This window comes from Monodon monoceros, unplaced genomic scaffold (assembly GCF_005190385.1).
Source record: "Monodon monoceros isolate NGI ecotype Baffin Bay Population unplaced genomic scaffold, NGI_Narwhal_1 Super_Scaffold_22, whole genome shotgun sequence".
Lineage (NCBI taxonomy): Eukaryota > Metazoa > Chordata > Mammalia > Artiodactyla > Monodontidae > Monodon > Monodon monoceros.
In genome coordinates this window covers 58,175,081-58,195,239 of record NW_021703779.1, presented here as the reverse complement: position 1 = coordinate 58,195,239, position 20,159 = coordinate 58,175,081, and the positions used below count along the sequence as shown (strand labels likewise).

At 38.6% G+C, this 20,159-nt stretch overlaps 1 protein-coding gene across 5 annotated transcripts in view; it reads right to left on the bottom strand.

The window, feature by feature from the left end:
* The window catches only part of EDA (ectodysplasin A), a 359,938-nt gene extending 341,319 nt beyond the window's left edge, over positions 1–18,619 (bottom strand). For 3 of the 5 annotated variants that reach the window (XM_029241527.1, XM_029241528.1, XM_029241529.1), the window contains exon 1: positions 17,982–18,619. In XM_029241527.1, coding sequence (XP_029097360.1) covers positions 17,982–18,377 — 396 coding nt within the window. In that variant the 5' untranslated portion in view covers positions 18,378–18,619. Of the gene's footprint in view, positions 1–13,732; positions 13,784–17,311; positions 17,799–17,981 lie in introns of those variants that run through there. The other 2 variants (XM_029241531.1, XM_029241530.1) reach the window with 2 other exon arrangements.
* Between the last annotated feature and the right edge of the window lie 1,540 nt (positions 18,620–20,159).

Below are 20,159 nucleotides of genomic sequence, written 5' to 3'. Positions count from 1 at the left end.
AAAACAACAATAGCATATAGCTAGCAGGGGGTAAATAAGGCCTTTTCACTGTATAGGAAGAGGTCAAAGAACTAATTTATATCAGAGTATAAGTCAAGAATGCATGTTGTGCGGCTTCCCTGGTGGCGCTGTGGTTGAGAGTCTGCCTGCTGATGCAGGGCACACGGGTTCGTGCCCTGGTCCGGGAGGATCCCACATGCTGCAGAGCGGCTGGGCCCATGAGCCATGGCTGCTGAGCCTGCGTGTCCAGGGCCTGTGCTCCACAACGGGAGAGGCCACAGCAGTGGGAGGCTCGCGTACCGCAAAAAAAAAAAAAAAAAGAATGCATGCTGTAATCTTTACTAAGCCAATAGTAAAAGAATGTATATCTACAAAGTTAACAAAAGATTTTAAAAAGTGAGTAAAAAAATCCAAAAGAATGCAATAAGGAGAGAAAAGGTTCATAGAACAGGCAGGATAAATAGAATGCAAACAGTGTGTGGCATATTTAAAGACAATATATAATTAATTCCACTAAATGAAAATTGATTAAATGTGCCAGTTAAAAGAGACAGACTGAATTAAAAAAGGAAATTATGTCTGTTTACAAGAGATGCATTTAAAATATACATAAAGGTTAAATATTTTAAAGATGGAAGATATATCATGTAAATGGTACCCAAAAGAAAGAAGCAATATTAATATCAAACAACGTAGACTTTAAGGTAATATGCATTACTAGAGATAAACAGGGACATTTCATAATAATAAAAGGTTCAATTCAACAGGAAGATATAACAGTACTAAATTTGTATGCACCTAATAACATGACCTCTAAATGTATGAATCAAAAATTACCAGAACTAAAAGAAGACATGGATAAATACATAATTATCATGAGAAATTTTTATTTCATGTATTTGGTTTACTGGATTAAAATAGAAAAGCATCAGGAAAACATATCAGCTGAACCTGATTAAATTTTTTTAAATCTCAGAAAATTCTCTTCCATCTACTCTTATGAGTTTTCTCAACTTTTATATCATGAGAGATTTTTAACACAAATATCTCAGCAACTGATAGAACAGGTAGACAAATGCTTGATACATTTTGATACATGTTTGACACTACAGGACATATATTCTTTCAACTACACACAGAGCATTTATAAAAATTGACGATATACTGGGCCATGAAGTTCCCATGAATAGCAAATACTTCAAATCATACAGAGGTGTCCTCTAACCACAATGGAATTAAGCTGAAAATCAATAACAAAAAGATTTCCATGTTTGGAAATCAATAAACAAACTTAAAAAGACTAAAGAAGAAACCACAATGGAAATCAGAAAATATTTTTGGTACTGAATAATGAAAATACAGTATATCAAAACTTATATGACATGCTAAAACTGTGCTTAGAGAAAAATTTATATTCTAAAATGCATATATTAGAAAAGAAGAATGATGTAGGCATCTTCTCAAGAAATTAATAAGAGTTTTTTAAACCAGCAAATTAAAGCCAAAGAAAGTAGAAATAAGAAAATTTAAAAGATAATAGCAGAAATTAATGAAATAGAAATCAAACAATCCATAGTGTGAATCAACTAATAAAACAATAAATTCCTGGAAGACTAACCAAGAAAAAAGAGAGCATACACTAATAATCAATATCAGGAATGAAAAGGGGAAAACACTACAGATCATACAGATTAGAGGTTAATGGATTAAACACACTATAGTACACAAACTACCAATACACATATCAACTTGCATGGATCTCAAGGGCATTATACTGAGTGAAAAAAAGCCAACCTCAAAATGTTAACATACTGTATGATTCCATTTATATAATATTCTCAAAATGACAAAATTATAGAGATGGAGAAGAGATTAGTTGTCAGGGGTTAGAAATAATAGGGAGTGGGAGATGTAAATAGAAGGGACAGCACAAGGGATATCTCTGCAGTGCTGAAACAGTTCTGTATTTGGCAATGATGGCTACAAAAATCTATATGTGATAAAATGATAGAACTATACACATACTTTATATCTACATAAATTTCCTGGTTTTTATATTGTACTATAGTTACATTAGATTTAACCAAAGGGGGAAACTGGCTAAAGGATCCACATGATCTCTTTGTAACACCACTGTAAGAGTCCTCTGAATCTATAATTATTTTAAAACACAGTTTTAAAAACAGGTAATGATAACCACAATGAGAAAAGACTTCACACCTATTAGGATAGTTATTTTCAGAACTATATAAAACAACAAGTGTTGGTGAGGATGTGGAGAAATTGGAACACATGTTGGTAGGGTATGGAATAAACTGTGCATTGCTTGTGGGAATATAAAATAGTGCAGCCACTGTGGAAAACAATTTGACAGCTCTTCAAAAAAATTAAACAGAATCACCATATGATCCACCAATTTCACACAAAAGAACTAAAAGCAGGGACACATATACTTGAACACCAATATTCATAGCAATATTATTCACAAATGCCAAAAGACACAAACAACCAAAATGTCCATCAACAAATGAACAGATAAACAAAATATGGTGTACACACACACACACACACACACACACACACACACACACACACAAACACAGTGGAATATTATTCAGCCATTGAAAAGGAATAAAATTCTGATACATACTACAACATTGATGAAATAACACAGACACAAAAGAAGAAATATTGTATGATTCCACTTATATGAGGTATCTAAGATGGGCAAAGTCAAAGAGACAAAGTAGAATAGAGGCTACCAGTGGCCACAGGTAGGGGGAAATAGGAATTTACTGTTTAATGGGTATGGATTTTCTGTTTGGGAGGATTGAAAGAGTTCTGAAAATAGAGAGTGATGATGGGTACACAACATTATGAATGTACTCTATACCATTGAACTGTATAGTTAAAAATGGTTATAATGGTAAGTTTCATGTTATGTATACTTTACCATAATTAAACAAAAGATAAGCAAGGATATCATGAAACTCTTTATGTGAATAAATTCAAAATTTTTGCTAAATAAATTTCTAGAACACAAAACTTACCAAAACTGAATAAATTCAGAAAATCTGAAAATCTTATGTCTATTAAGATAGCAAATCTAGAGTTTAAAATCTCCCCTTCCTCCACCCAAAAAATTCCAGGCCCAGACGCTTCAGTACATTTGAGGAAGAAATATTACTAATATTACATAAACTCGTACAGACAAAACATAAAAAAGAAACACTTTCAACTAATTTTACAAGAACATTTTGACCTTGTCCAAACCTGATGAGGAAGGAAAATTACATGTTAATCTCAATCATGTATATAGATGCAAAGATCCTAAATGAAGTTTTAGCAAACCAACTCAGCAATATATAAAATAAATAATACATTACATTTAGGACAACTGAAGAAAAGCTGGGAAAAAGAAAAACAAGCAAACTTGAATACTGAGGCAATCTCAAGCATCTCTTTATGTTGATGATATAGTTTTATAAGGAAAATAAATATTCAGATGATCAGAAATATATACAACTAAATGAAATCAAGAAAAAGAAATAACTATGCATTTCAAACAGAATTATGATATTATATATCAATGCTTAGAATGGACCTAAGGTAAGTGCTGAATGTAGCGAAAAATAGGACATAATGTAGACTGTCACCCACTGTAAATGTTTGCAAATGGATATTCTTTAAACAAACAGGATTATTACAGGTGATTCTATATGAATGTCAAAGCCTTAATTTCTAGGCTTTGCATTTTGTATATGAGAAGAAATATGACAACCTGAGTTAATTATAAAATAAACTGAAAGTCCTAAATAAGTAAAACATCAAGACTAAGTATGGTTTATCCCACAAGTGCAAAGTTGGTTTAACACCACATTAAAAGAATAAAGGGAAAAAATCATATAATTATCTCAATAGATGCAGGAAAACCATCTGATATAATGCTATATCCATTCATGATTAAAACAAAACTCTCAGTAAACCAGGACTAAAAAAGAACTTTTAAATTGATAAAGAACTAGAAAAAACTTAAACAGAAAACTACAGCAAACATTATACCTAAAGGTGAAATGTTAAACACTTTTACCTCTTAGACTGGGAATGGGACAAAGATGCCTGCTATTACTATTTCTATTCAACACAGTTCTGAAGGTTCAAGACAGTGCAATAAGGTAAGAAAAACATGTTTAAGTATACATATTGGAAAGGAAAAAATAAAAAAACTTGTCATTTTTCACAAACAGTGTGATAGTGTATATAGAAAATCCACAAGACCTACAGATAATTTATTGGGATTAATAAATGAGTTCAGGGCTTCCCTGGTGGCGCAGTGGTTGAGAGTCCACCTGCCGATGCAGGGGACACGGGCTCGTGCCCTGGTCTGGGAAGATCCCACATGCCACAGAGCGGCTGGGCCCATGAGCCATGGCCACTGAGCCTGCGCATCCGGAGCCTGTGCTCCTCAACGGGAGAGACCACAACAGTGAGAGGCCCGCGTACCGCAAAGAAAAAAAGAAAAAAAAAAAGCGTTCAGCACAATGCTGCATACAAAGTCAATATATAAGCTATATTTCTAAGCATCAGCCAGAAGCAATTTAAAAATGAGATTTCAAAATGATATGGTCCCAGGTTGGTTTTCCTGTGAAGCAGACTGGGAGACATAGATTATCAAGCATGACTTTTATTAGGAAGTGCTTTTGGGATCAACATATGTGTAAGAGGAAAAAAGCAATCCCAAAAAGACCCTAGCCCAATTCATAGGTAGCTCTGGAGCTGGTATGGCCCTTCAAAAGTTTCTGGATTTGGGGAGGAAGGGGCAAGCCTTTATACCTCCTCATTAATCAGGCACTGACTGGATGCGGGATGCCCTGGAAGGAAGCATCTCCTTGGGTGAGACAATTTTCTTCCACCAAGACATGGATTGAGGAAATGGATCACAGCATCAACTGCAGGTAACATTTTAAATGGCTTCAAAAATATCAAATACCTTGGAATAAATCTAATGAAAGGTGTACAAGAGTTCTACATAAAAAACTATAAAATATTACCAAGAAAAATTAAAGACCTAAATGAATGGAGATATATACCATATTCACAGATTGGAAGATTCAATATTATAAAGATATAAGTTCTCCCTAAACTGATTTTTAGATTCAATCCAATCAAAACAAAATCCCAGGAGGGTTTTTTCCCTTAATTTTATTTTACTCTGGTTAGAACACTTAACAGGCGACCTACCCTCTTAACAAAATTTTAAGTGTACAATACATTATTGTTGACTGTATATATGTTCTACAGCAGATCTCTAGAACTTATATTGCTTAAGTGAAATTTAATGCCTGTTGATTAGTAACTCCACATTTTCTCTCCCCACCCCCAGCCCTAGGAACCACCATTCCACTCTTTGATTCTATAAACTTGACTACTTTAGATACCTCATATAAGTGGAATCATGCAGTATTTGCCTTTCTGTTTCTGCCTTATTTCACTTAGCATAACATCCTCAAGGTTCATCCATGTTGTCACATGTGGCAGAATTTCCTTCATTTTTAATGCTGAATAGTATTCTATTGTATGTATATACCACATTTTCTATATCCATTTATGTATCAGTGGACATTTCTATTGTTTCCACATCTTAGCTATTGTGAATAATGCTGCAATGTACATGGAAGTGCAAATATCATTTTGAGATCCTGATTTCAAAGCTTTTGAATAAGCATCCAGAATTAAGATTTCTGAATTGCATGGTAGTTCTGTTTTTAATTTTTTGAGGAACCTCCATACTGTTTTACACAGTGGCTGCACCACTTTACATGCCCCCCAATAGTATACAAGGGTTACAATTTTTCCATATGCTTACCAACAATGCCTTTTGTTTTTGTTTTTGTTTTTTGATCATTGTTATCCTGACAGGTGTAAGGTAATATCTCAGTGTGGTTTTGATATGCATTTTCCTGATGATAAGTGATGCTGAGCATTTTTTCATATATGTGTTGAACATTTATATGTCTTCTTTGGAGAAATAATCTATTCAAGTCTTTATCCCATCTTTCAATCAAGTTATTGAGACTTGTTTTTTGCTATTGAGTTGTAGGAGTTCCTTATATATTTCGGAGATTAACCCCTTCTCAGATATATGGTTTGCAAATATTTTCTCCCATTCTATAGGTTGCCTTTTCCCTCTGTGGATTGTTTCCTTTGCTGTACATAAGCTTTGTAGCTTGATGTAGTCCCACTTGTTTATGTATGGTTTTGTCACCTGTGCTTTCGGTGTTATACTCATGAAATCATTGCCAAGATCAATCTTATGAAGCTTTCCCTGATGTTTTCTTCTAGGAGTCTTACAGCTTCAGGTCTTATGTTTAAGTTTTTAATTCAGTTTGAGTTGATTTTTGTGAATAAGGTTCCAATTTCATTCTTTTGCATGTGAATATCTAGTTTTTCCAACACTATTTGTTGAAGAGACTATTCCCCACTGTATTCTTGGCACTCTTTTCAAAGATCAGTTGACTGTATATGTATGGATTTATTTCTAGGCTCCCTGTTCTGTTCAATTGGTCTATATGCCTGTCTTTATGCCAGCATCATACTGTTTTGATTATCATAGCTTTGTAATATAATTTGATATCAGGAGTGGGATGCCTCCTGCTTTGTTCCTCTTTCTCAAGATTGCTTCAGGTATTTGGGGTCTTTTGTGGTTCCATACAAATTTTAGAATTGTTTGTTCTATTTCTTTGAAAAATGCCATTGGAACTTTGATAGGAATTTCACTGAATATGTACATTGCTTTGGGTAGTATGGACATTTGAACTATATTAATTCTTCCAATTCATGAACATGGAATGTCTTTCCATTTGTTTGTATCTTCTTTAATTTCTTTCATCAATGTTTTGTAGTTTTCAATATATGTCTTTTGCCTCCTTAGTTAAGTTTATTCCTACATATGATATTCTTCTTCATGCTATTATAAATGGGATTGTTTTCCTAATTCCTTTTCAGATAGTTTATTGTTAGTATATAGAAATGCAAGTGACTTTTGTACGTTGATTTTGTATCCTGCAACCTTACTGAATTTATCAGTCCGTGTCATCTGCAAACAGGGACAATTTAACTTCTTCCTTTCTGATTTGGATGCCTTTTACTTTTTCTTGCTTAATTGCTCAAGCAACAACTTCTACTATATCTGTTCTATATCGGTGAATAGAACAGATGAGAGTGGCATCCTTGCCTTGTTCCTCATCTTAGAAAAAGAGCTTTCAGTTTTTCACCATTGAGTATGATGTTACCTGTGAGCTTTTCCTATATAGCCTTTATTATGTTGAGGTACTTTCTTATTATTTCTGGTTTGTCGAGAGTTTTTATCATGAAAGAGTGTTGAATTTTGTCAAATGCTTTTTCTGCATCTATTCAGTTAATGTAGTTTATCACATCAATTGACTTTCATATGTCGAACCATCCTTATATCCAGGAATAAATCCCATTTGGTCATAGAATATGATCCTTTTAATATGCTGTTGTATTCAGTTTGTTAGTATTTTGTTGAGGATTTCTACAGCTATATTCATCAGGGATATTGGCCTGGATATTGGTAGCTTTCTTTTCTTTTGGTGTGTTTGTCTTACTTTGGTATCAGGGTAATGTAGATCTCATAAAGGGAGTTTGGAAGTGCTCCTCCTCTTCAATTTTTTTGGAGGAGTTTGAGAAATGTTGGTGCTATTTCTTCTTTATATGTTTGGTAGAATTCACCAGTGGAGCCATCTGGTCCTGTGATTTTCTTTGTTGGGAGGTTTTTGATTACTAATTCAATCTCCATACTAGTTATAGGTGTGTTCAGACTTTCTAATTCTTCCTGATTTAGTCTTGGTATGTTGTATGTTTCTAGAAATTTGTTGACATACAATTAATTGTTCACGGTAGTCTCTTATGATCCTTATATCTTTGCCATCAGTCTTAATGTCTTTTCTTTCATTACTGATTTTGAGTCCTCTTTTTTTGTATTTAATCTAGCTAAGGGTTTATCAGTTTTGTTTATCTTCTCAAAAATCCAATTCTTAGTTTTGTTGATTTTTCTACTTTCTATTTTGTTTATTTCTGCTCTAATCTTTGTCATTTCCTTCCTTCTTCTAACTTTGGACATTGTTCTTTTCCTAGCTCCTTGAAGTATAAAGTTAGGTTGTTTATATGAGATTGTTCTTCTTTTTAAATGTAGACATTTATTGCTATTAACTTCCCTCTTGGTACTGCTTTTGCTACGTCCCATAAGTTTTGGTATATTGTATTTTTGTTTTTGTTTGTCTCAAGGTATTTTCTAATTTCCTTTTTGATTTCTTCTTTGACCCAATGGTTGTTAAAGAGTGTAGTGTTTAATTTCCACATATTTGTGAATTTTCCAGTTTTCCTTTGGCTGTTGATTTCTAGTTTCATTCCACTGTGTTCAGAAAAGATACCTGGTGTGATTTTAATCTTTCTAAATTTGTGAAGAGCTGTTTTGTGATCTAACATGTTATCTTTCCTGGAGAAAGATATGTATGCTTGCAAAGGATGTGCATTGTGCTGCTGTTGGATGGAATGTTCTGTATATTTTTGTTAGGTCCATTCACTCTATACTGTTGTTGAAGTACTCTGTTTCCTTATTGTTCCTCTGTGTAGATGGTCTATCCATTACTGAAAGTGGGGTATTGAAGTCTCCCATATAATTGTATTACTGTCTATTTCTCCCTTTGATTCTGTCAACGTTTGTTTTATATATTTAGGTTCTTTGATATTGGTGCATATATATTTATAATTGTTATATCTTCCTGTTGGATTGACCCTTTTATGATTATATAATGTCCTTTGTCTCATCTGAGTTTTTGACTTAAAGTCTATTTTGTCTGATATAAGTATAGCCACCCCTGCTCTCTTTTAGTTACCATTTGCATAGACTATCTTTTTCCATTCTTTCACTTTCAGCCTATCTGTGTCCTTAAATCTAAAGTGAGTTTCTTGTAGAAAGTATATAGTTGGGTCTTGCTTTTATCTTTTTAGCCACTCTATGTCTTTGACTGAGGGAGATTTATCTATTTACATTTAAAGTAATTATTGATAGGGAAGGATTTACTATTGCCATTTTGTTGTTTCCTGTTAGTCTTGAGAGTCTTTTGACTGTATTTCCTCTCTTGCTGTCTTTCTTTTTGTTTTGTTGATTTTTTTGTATTGATAAGATTTGATTCTTTTTCTTTTTTGTAACTTCTATAGGTATTTTTTGTGGTTACCTTGGGATTTAAAATATCTTGTAACAGTCTATTTTAATCTGATAAGAACTCAAGTTAAATTGTATACAAAAACTCTACATTCTAGCTTCTTCCCCATACACACTGTGTTATTTTTCCCACATTTTACATCTATTTATATTGTGTCTTTTAACATATTTTTATAGTTACTTTTAATACTTTTGTCATTTAACTTTTATGCTAGAAATAAAAGTGACTTACCCACTACCATTACAGTAATATAGTATTCTGTATGTGTCTATATATTTATCTTTACCAACAAGTTTCATACTTTCTTATACTATCATGTAGCTGTTTAATATCCTTTCATCTCAAGTTGATATACTCCCTTTAGCATTTCATGTAAGGCAGGTCTAGTGGTGATGAACTTCCTCAACTTTTATTTGTCTGGGAATATCTTTATCTGTCCTTACTTTTGACAGGTATAGTATTCTTGGTTGGCAGGGCTTTTTTTTTTTCCCCATCAGCACTTTGATATATCACCCCACTCCCTTCTGGCCTGCAAGGTTTCTACTGAAAAATTTGCTGATAGTCTTTTGGGGGTTCCCTTGTATATGAAAAGTTCCTTTTCTCTGGCTAGTTTCAGATTTTCTCTTTGTCTTTAACTTTTGACAATTTAATTATAATATGTCTTAGTGTGGACTTGTCTGGGTTTATTTATTTAGCAGTGTCCTTTAGGCTTCTTGAATCTGGTTGTCCACTTCCTTCTCAAGATTTGGATTGTTTCCAGCCATTAATTTTTTGAATAAGCTTTCTAGTTTTCCCTCTCTTCTCCTTTTGAGATTCCCCTACTGCCCCTATTGGTCCACTTGATGGTGTCCCTTAAGCTTTTTCACTCTTTTTCATTCTTTTTTCTTTTTGTTCCTCTGACTGAATTATTTCCAGTGACATTAGTTCACTGATACTTTGTCTTGCTTTATCTAGTCTGCTGTTGTATCCCTCTCATGAGTTTTTCAGTTCGATTAGTGCTCTTTAGCTCCATGATTTCTGTTTGGCAGTTTTCAAATATTTTCTGTATCTTTGTTGAAATTCTCACTTCGTTCATGCATTGTTCTATTGATCTTGGTGAGCATCTTTATAACACTTACTTTGAATTCTCTGTCAGATAAATCTCATAACTGTTTCATTAGGGTCAGTTTCTGGAGACTTAATGTGTTCCTTTATTTGGAATTTCTTTGCTGATTTTTCATCCTCCTTTACTCTCTATGTTGGTGTCTGCATATTACACAAAGCAAGTACCTCTCCCAGTCTTCATGGACTGACTAGCCTTGCACTGGAGAGTTAGCCTAGTCAGAGATTCTGAGGGCCTCTAACAACTCTTTCCCTCCCCAGGGAGAAGCAAGAAGCTTTGGTTTCTTTCTACTCAATCTGTGCTGAAGGGGGGGAGCTATGGCATTTACCAGTCCAAAATGCCATTTCCATTCTCTTCCACATGGCTGGACTGTGCTGGATGCATCAGAGCTCCAAGCCTGGCAAGACAGATGCCAGTTCTTTGGGCAGTCCCAGAGAAATTTTGGCACTGAATGCACAGATCTACTCTTCCATCTCCAGGAATAAGCTGAAAGCTGGAATGTTTCATCCACTCACTCTATACTGAGCAGGGGGGAGGATATATGGTATCTACCAGCCCCAACCATTGTCTTGTTCTCCCCCAGGAGGCTAGAATGTGCTGGATCACTTAAAGCTCCTAGACTGGCAAGTCAGATGCCAGTTCTCTGGGCAGCCCTGGAGAAGTGGGAGCACTAGATGCACAGATAAACTCTTTCCTTCCCCAGCGGAATGTTGAGAGCTAGGATTTTTTGTCTTCTTGCTCTGTGCTCAGCAGGAGGAAAGATCTATGGTGTCTACAAGCCCAAGCCACCATCTCTGTTCTCCCCTAGGGAGATCCATCAGATTTCTAAGACTGGCAGGACAGAAACCATTCCTCAGAAAACTTGGGGTGCTAGGTGTGTGAATCAATCCCTTCCCTCCCTAGGAGAAGCTGGAAGCTAGGGGCTCTCTTATCATATGGTGCTGTGGTGGTGGCAGGGACTCTGGTGAGAGGCTGTCTCAAATCTCCCTACTGGCTTCAGTGTGTCCGGTTTCATGTTTTCCCTGGGTACAGGAGCCTTTCAGTTAGTTCCTGGATTTCTCACAAAGGGAATTTGTCCATGAATTGTTGCTGAATTGGTGTGTTTGTGGGGGAAAGGATGGTCCAGGACTTCCTAATCCACCATCTTGCTGATGTTATTCTCTTAAGAATTACATTTTTTTTTTTTTTGGTCAGATGTGACTAGCTGATTCTGAAACAGATACAGAAAGGCAAAGGGCCAAGAACATCCAAGATACTTTTAAAGAAGAGGAACAAGGTAGAAGGCTATCAAGAGCTTATTATAAAGTTCAATAATTAAGACTATGGTATTTGTGCAATGACAAATAAACTCATAGGGGACTTCCCTGGTGGCACAGTGGTTAAGAATCCGCCTGCCAATGCAGGGGACATGGGTTTGATCCCTGGTCTGAGAAGATCCCACATATTGCGGAGCAACTAAGCCCATGTGCCACAACTACTAAGCCTTCACTCTAGAGCTCGCGAGGCACAACTACTGAGCCCGCATTCCACAACTACTAAAGCCTGTGTGCCTAGAGCCTGTGCTCCGCAACAAGAGAAGCCACCACAATGAGAAGCACACTCACCGCAACTACAGAAAGCCCACGTGCAGCAACAAAGCCCCAAACGCAGCCAAAAATAAATAAATAAATTTATTTTTAAAATAGACTAATAGAACAGAACAAACAATTCAGAAACAATCTGACACATATGTAGACACTTGGTTTATGACAAAGGTGACACAATAGAGAAATGGGGAGGAAAAGACATTCCCTATAATAAATGGCACTGGGTTGAATATCTATATGGAAAAGACAAAACTTGGTCCCTGTATCTCATCATACACAAAAATCAATTTCAGGTGGACTGCAGATCTAAATGAATGGCAAAAGCATAAAGCTTCTAGATGATAATATGGGAGAATATCTAAATGCTCTCAAGGTAGGAAAATACTTCTTAAATGGAACACAAAAAACCCTAGCCATAAAGGAAAATACTGAAAAACTAGACACATTAAAATTTAAAACTTCTGTTCATCAATGGATACTATAAAGAGATTTGGGAAGGGTTTGCAACCAAAAAATTCAAAAGTGGTTCATAGCCAGAGTACATAAAAAATTCCTACAAATCTATAAGAAAAGAATGAACAACCCAATAAAAATGTGCAAAAGACTTGTATAGGCACTTCACAAAAGAAGATAACCAAATAGATAATAAACATATGAAAAGAAGTACAACTGCATTAGTCTTCTGAGAAATGCCAGTTAAAATCACAATGTGATATTACTACAAACCCACCCACCAGAATGGCTATAATTTAACGAGTGATAATAACAAGTATTATCAAGGATGTAGAACAACTAGAATTCTCATACATTGCCAGTGGGAATATAAATTGGTTCAATCACTGAGAAAAGTTGTCATTATCCATAAATTTGAAAATATGCATTCCCTATGACCCAGAAATTCCAATCCTAGGTATATACCCAACAGAAATTCAAGTACACATAACCAAAAGACATGTATAATAATATTCATAGTACTGTTATTTATAATAACCCCAAACAATAAACAATCCAAATATTCATTATCAGTAGAATGAATAAACTGTGGTATATTCAAACAAGGGAATAATATACAAAAATACAAATTAAAAACTACAGCTGCATGCAACATCATGGATATCAAAAAACATAACATCGAGCAAAAAAAAAAAGCTCCCCCCCAAAATACATACTATTTGATTTCATTTATATCAAGTTCAAAATGGGCAAAACTAATCTATCATGTTAGACATCAGGTCAGTCATTCACTTTGGAGGAGGATGGTATAGTGATATGGTGGGGGTTTTGAGATGCTATTTCTGTTTCTTGACCTGAGTTCTGGTAACATTACTGTATTCACTTTACAGTAATTCATCCAGTTGTACAATTATGATTTGTGACCTTTTCTGTATGTATGTTACACTTCAATAGAAAAGTGGGGGGAAAAGAAATGAAGAGCTAAGTGATGGGTATTTATAGACTAGTCAGATAAAACTGGTCCTCTATGAGGGTCACCCTGCAGGCAACGCAAGTGGTTTCTCTTGGTCATGTTCTTGGGGATTAAAGGGCTTCAGAAGTTCTCTAGTATAAAGAGATCTTCTCTATAACGTAATCACAGATAAACTACAAGTTATTTTTCACAAGATCTAAGAGAGAAAGAAAGATGAGACCTACATGCAAATAAAACAAAACATCAAATAATACATTACAAAAAACTCTTTGCACCATCATAGAGGTAATGTAGTTAGGGCTTTTCTCCATTTTACTATCTAATGATTCTAGAAACCAGTGAGACATTGCCAGTGGAACTATCTACTCACCTAAGCACAGTTAACAATTCACAGGCTTAGCAAGGCCTGAGGAAAACAGGCCTGTTACAAATGTCTTTGTTTTACATGAACATCTCTAAAGGCCCCAAATAATAATTCAAGCCAACAAGTGTTTAAGTACCCTAACTATAATCAGCACTGTGTACCACGTATTGTGGAAAAAGACAAAAAGGAAGGCAGATTTCCAAGGACCCCTAATATAAAGACACAAGTTTTATTAAACACAATAACAGCAATAACTGGAGAATGATTCCAAGACAGGATATGGTGGGTGAGTTGCAGGAGTAGAATCGGTAAGAGAGAAAATGGGATAGGTATAATGCAGCCAGTTGATCAAAAGCCTTGAATGTCACACTGAAAAAATCTAGATTTAAACCTATAGAAAATGATCTTATCTGGATCCCACTCCCCTAAAAAATTCTTGGATTTAGCGATTCCCAGTCATTTTCTTGATCAACAGGCCTTAATAATTAACATCAAATCTAGATATACTGATGTCCTATCTAGTTAAACCAGAGATGTTTTGTGCAAAGTTAACGTTGACTTCTATGACATCACCTCAAATAATTAGAGACATATTCCAAATATTGCTAACAGTCCCCAATAAACCCTTATAAGTCTACACAAACATATTTTTCTAAACACTTAAACCTTAGAGTTTCAGTTACAGTATCTCTTGGGGAAATCATCTGAATGAGACACTACCTTTATTTGCCTCCCCCACAAAATAATCTTTCAAGCATTAAAAGATATCTAATACTTAATATAGTGGCTGACTCATAGCAGGCTTTCTATTTATTGAACTAGATTGTTAAATTACACCAGTCTATTGACCTTACTCATCTCTCTCATGGTTTAGTAGACTTTGATCATCACCCTCTCTCAACCTATCTCTCCAGAGTGAAAAAACAACTAGAAAGTCCCTCCAACCTTTTGATCAATTTAATTTGTTTTCTGGGGATTTGTATCAGCTGTTAAGTTTTTCTTGATGAGCAGCCACCAGAATTACCTATATGATTGTGAATGCAAATCCACTTTTGGTCTTTTATAAGGAAAAGATAAGAGTTTTGTTTCATCATTGTTTTCAACACCCTTCCTGATAATGCCCACCATATTCTCGGCTTTGAGGACCAAAATCACAACTGGGCCAACTTCTTCACAGACAGATAAACAGTGATTTTTATTTTAATCTTTTTTACCCTAACAATAATATTGTGTACTGTCTAACTCAGAGACTGATGAGATGTATTTAGCTCCTGAGATCATCTCCAATGAGTATCCAGATAAACCTACAGATACTCAGCTACTCCAGCTGAAGGAGACAGGTATGATTCCAGAAGGTCCAAAGTGACCCTTTCATTTTTTATCATAAGCAACTGTGCCCCCACTGGGAAGGCTGTTCTAATAAGTCCCTAGGAGAACTTTGCTGATCTCTCTGCTATGCATCCTGACTGCCCTAATTTCCTTCTGTATTCTGTTTTTAAAGTTTTTAAATTGAGGGATGACATACATACATCTTCAGTGACTTCTAGATCCCTTTCTTGAATCATAACTGAGCCCATCATCTCATAAGCATGAATAGGTTTGCATGACCTTATACAATGAAGTGCCTCTGACTATTCTGCCCACTTGGTCTCATGAGATCTTACTGCAATTTATTCTCATCAGTTTGCCTTCACTCCTTGCAGATAAACTAGTGAGAAACCTGAATGTTCTGCTCATTGAAGGGTGTATATTTTTATCTTTTTTCCTCTCCATCTAAGAGCTGCTGTAACAGCAGCTGTTTGTGTTGAAAACTAAAATATAAAAATATGACCTACGTGGCCAAATCCCACAGGCTGTTTACTTCCTTATTTATGAATCAGATTCTGTCAGCACAACTTAGAATCTTGACGGTCAGCAATACTGCAATTAAATGTCCTTGCAAAGCCAGCAGAGGGTGCACCAGGGCACTGGAAATTTTACCCAAGATGTAGCCATACTAATTTAATAGTCAATCAATGTTTCCTTTTTTTTTTTCTTTTCTTGGTATACTAAAACTAACGCCCTCAAGAAAACTTATGTTGAATCTGGGCTAAAATTCCTTCAAAGCATACTCTAATTCTCCTGAAAGTGAAGTTCAGGAAGAATAAGGAATACATGGTTAAACATAGTCTGGCCAAAATGTAGGTAGAGAAGAAGAAAATGATGCAGATCGGAGCCCTCTCCTTTGCAAAAATTCCATAGCTCTACCCAGCTACCAGACAAAAGGCTCCAGGAAGTAGTATATTATAGGGGAATGGGCACTGAACTGGGAGTAAAGAGACCAACTTCCATTCTAATTTTGATGAGAGTTGTATGACCTTGGACAAGTCATTTCCCCCATAGGAACTATGTGCTCTCCAAGGGGAATGATCAAATGGATTCACGGCCCCTCATAACTCTAAAAAACTCTGACTCCAATTGATGTCAGCAAATGCAAAAAGCCAGTGTGCTTGTTATTACTTCTCCAAAAGATTAAAACGGAAAAACTAAAGGACAGAAGATAAGGCGCTGTATTTAAACCTAGACAGAACTATTTGAAGCACCACGCAAAGGCAACTAAATGCCATTACAGACCCTATGAGAATCCTACACCATCACAGGAGCCCCAGAATACAGCTGTTCTACTAATCCTCAGCCTACAAACAGGGGTCTGTCCATTCTGAATGCCAAAAGGCCTTGCCACCATTTGACTAAGGAAGTTCAATTCCTTCATCTTTTCACAGAAAACCAATGTTCAGCTGCTAAGTATTTCTACTGGGCATAGTCGCGGGGCAGGGGTGAGGGTTTGTTGTTGGGAGGTGGATAGATAAAGGGAACCAGAATCCTAGTTAATTATCATTTAGCTACTGTGTTTAAAGTTTCAAGTATGAGAAGCATGTCTACTGATTCTCTTCTTTGATAAGCTGTTATTTATATAAGTTGAAGTGTGCTAGCAAAACATTTTAAGGCTCAGGACAACCTTCCAACGCAAAATGTAGAAACTGTGTCCGCCCTAATATTAAAGCATTATCATGAATGTGACACCAACTTTGGATGGGTGGTCAAAGTAGCACTAATAATGTTTACAGAGTATGACAATGACTCTGGATGTGGTAATAAATATAGAAGGCCTGGGTCACTCACCTCAAGGAACTTATTTGTACAACTTGCCCTCTTCCCCAAGAGGAACAAATTGACTGTTATTCTTTAACCACCTCAAAAGGATTCTTGGCTGCTTCTCTTAAGTTTTACGTGAAACAAAATAATGGCAAACAAGAGAATACTTGGTTTTAGGGCGCTAAATTTCCTTAAATAAAGAGCTAGAAAAAGTAGAAAACAAACACCAAAGCTAACAGTTTGCTAACCAGGGCACAAACACCATAAAGATTGTATTAAAAAACAAAAGAAACAAAAAACAAACCAAAACAAACAAATAAAAAAACTGGGAGACTATTCTTGAGTCATTATTCCATCAGTAGATTCCTGCTCACAAGCAAGCAGGAGTGAAGACACTTCACACCAACCCTCCCCACCCCACTCCCCAAAAAAAGAGTCAGAACCGGCATGCAAAGGGTGAGTTTTATTCCAAAGATTTTTTAAATTGCTGTTTCAGAAGTTGTCTAGCAAGACGGCATATTTCTACCAGAATTCCTCAGGGGCGCTGATCCTCACTAGAACACCGAGGACAATCCGTCTCAAATTGCAGGTAAGTGTGAACAAGCCCACGATCTGGTCAGTGCACCAGCACACCGGCGCAGAAAACACGGTTCAAAGTTGTTTCAACGGGCGTGGAGCAGTTATTACAGCTGTTTACAGCTCCAACTCCAAAAGAGAGCCTGCTAGTGCTGGCATCAGCTCTGGACACGAAAAAACAAGCACCGCGGGCGCAGAATCTCACCGGGAGCAGAAGGGCCAGGCTGCTGCCGTTAGTCAGCCAGGGGGGCAGCGCCCGCACCTTCGCGCCGCGGCCCGGCCGGGAGCGCCGCCAACTTTTCCCGAGGCAGCCGGAGCTGGGGGCGGCGGGCGCCGGCCAGAGTTCCCAAGTCCGGAGGTCCTGAGAGAGTCAGGGTGAGCTGGGCCAGGGGCCGAGGACAACCTGCCCCGGGGCGACCTCTCCCCAGCTCGTCCGCCCCCTCCCCGATCCCGCCGTCGAACTCGGCTCGAGGTGGCAAAGTCCTCCCCGGGCCCCCGCCCTGCGCACATGGGGAGGGGGCCCTGCCCCTCCAGAGTGACTCACCTGGTGCCCGTCCTGGGCGTCTGGGGGGAGCGTAGCTTCTCCCCGTTCCAGCAGCTGCTGCTGCGGGGATGGCTGCCCGAAGTGGCGGGTGATGGAACCGTCGGGGTCGAGGCCACCGGGGCTGCTCAGGGTGCCCGAGGTGCCGAGGTTACCGGGACCGCCAAGGCTGGACTCGGCTCCCCGCTCCCGCCGCAACTCGGAGCGCAACTCTAGGTAGCAGCACAACGTCAGCAGGTGGAGGGCCAGCGAGAGGCCAAAAAACCCCAGGAAGAGCCGGCAGCTGTTCCCTTCGCCAGCCCGGGCAGGGGCCCCGCGACAACCGCAGCCCTGGCTCCCGCGCTCCCTCGGCGCTGCCGCGGGCTGGAGTTCCCTGCGCTCCACCTCGGGGTAGCCCATGGCCTCCGGAGACACCCACTCTCTGAGGCCCGGGAGCCGCCGCGTCTGCCTCAGCCCTTCGCGACCCCTGACAGGCGGCTACTGTCCTGCCATCGGCTGGGGACTGCAGGGACGCGTTCCTGCGCGACGGAGGCTGGGCGGGACCGAGCAGGGAGCAGCCGCAAGTGCAGCTCCACTCCGAGGGGTGGAAAAGGGAGGAGGAGAGGCGGGAGAGACGGGCGGCTCGGCCCCGCGGAGGGAATGAGGGAGGAGGCCCCGGCCGACCCCGCCCCGTGCCTCAAGCGGCTGCCGGGACGCCCAACCACCGAGCCCGCCAAGCCTTGGCGCCCCGCCCCATGCCGTTCCACCCGGGGCCTTCAGCTGCGGGGCGGGGTCTGGGGGCGTGTGGGTTCGCCTCTGCCCCGTGGCCCCACCCAGCTCTTCTCGCTCACCCCGTTCCAGTTGGTGACTGCGGCTGTCGTTCATCCCTGGACTCCGCCCCAATTTAACCCTTGAGCGCCAGTACGGGGGCGGGGAAGGGGGGAAGAGGAGGGAAGAAGGGGGAGGCTGAGAAGAATTGGGGAACCTGGGAAGGAAAGTAGAGCAAAGAAAAGGAGGCGGAAACTAGTATTAATAGAAATGTTTGCAATTAACTGCAGTTGTTAATAACATCATCCAGTACTTATCTGTTGCTTTCAATCTTCAAAGCGTTTAACAGACGTTAAACTAATTAAAACAGTTTTGGGTTTGGAATGAAACCATGCCTGCTGGGTTTGCAATCCAATGGCGCGCCAAAACAAAAGGAGACCCAGTAGCCTGAGAGCCAAAGGGAGTGAGAATGAGGTGGGACTGAGACAGTCCCACTCCTGGAGTGAGTCTGGGGCCTCAATCTAAGTGACGAAGAAGTCCATCTGTGCCAGGTGGAACTGAAGTGATGCTGCCTCACGCAGGATAAAACAGTCCCCTAGGATTTCTTGGTATATTAATTAGTTCAAAGTATTGATCCCTTTACATGTAGAAATTGCTGTACGAGAGAATCTACAGCCAGTGTAGTTTTCTTCTTCCACCGCAGCAGGAGTTTTGAGTGGAGAACAAGTGCCTTCAATGAGCAAATGGGGAAACTGAGGGCCAAAATAAGGTGGATTTTTACATGGGTGGTCCACAGAATGGCCAGACAGTATTGGCATCTCTATTTGCAGGCAACCGTTCTAGCCTCTCCACCCCTCTCCTCCTCTCCCTGGAGTAGTCCCTGGGGGAAGTTCAACAACTCAGCCAAATGTTCCAGATGGACACTGCTGCAACTGCAGCATCTTCAACCCTCTGAAAAGGGTTCAGAGCAAAAAAACAAACAAAAAATGTGGCAAATGTCAGAACAATAGACCCTGAAATGAAAGATGGAAAGGATTAGTTGAGTCGAAATTAACAAGACTTACTAGTCCGAGATTATAGAGAGCTAAATGACCATAGCAGGGGAAATATGTATGCTTCTTGGTCACTATGCACTCCCATTCCCATGTTATGAATAATTAGCAGTTTTATTGACTTGAAAAGGGTAGGCCTAAGACCTAGGCTGGTGAAAAAGAAGAAAAATAGGGGGAAATAGAAAAGAAGAGAAACAACAAAAGCAAAGCATATGGTGGGGAGGTCAGTCCAAAGATTATAGAGGTCGTAAACCTTAAATATATTAGCCACAGGCAATTTTTCTTTCAGACACTTTGGGAATGGCCTCAGTGCTTCAGAAACATCTCTGTGTCTCCTCATTAGCCCTTAAGTATGAACTCTAAAGTTTGCAAAGAATATCAT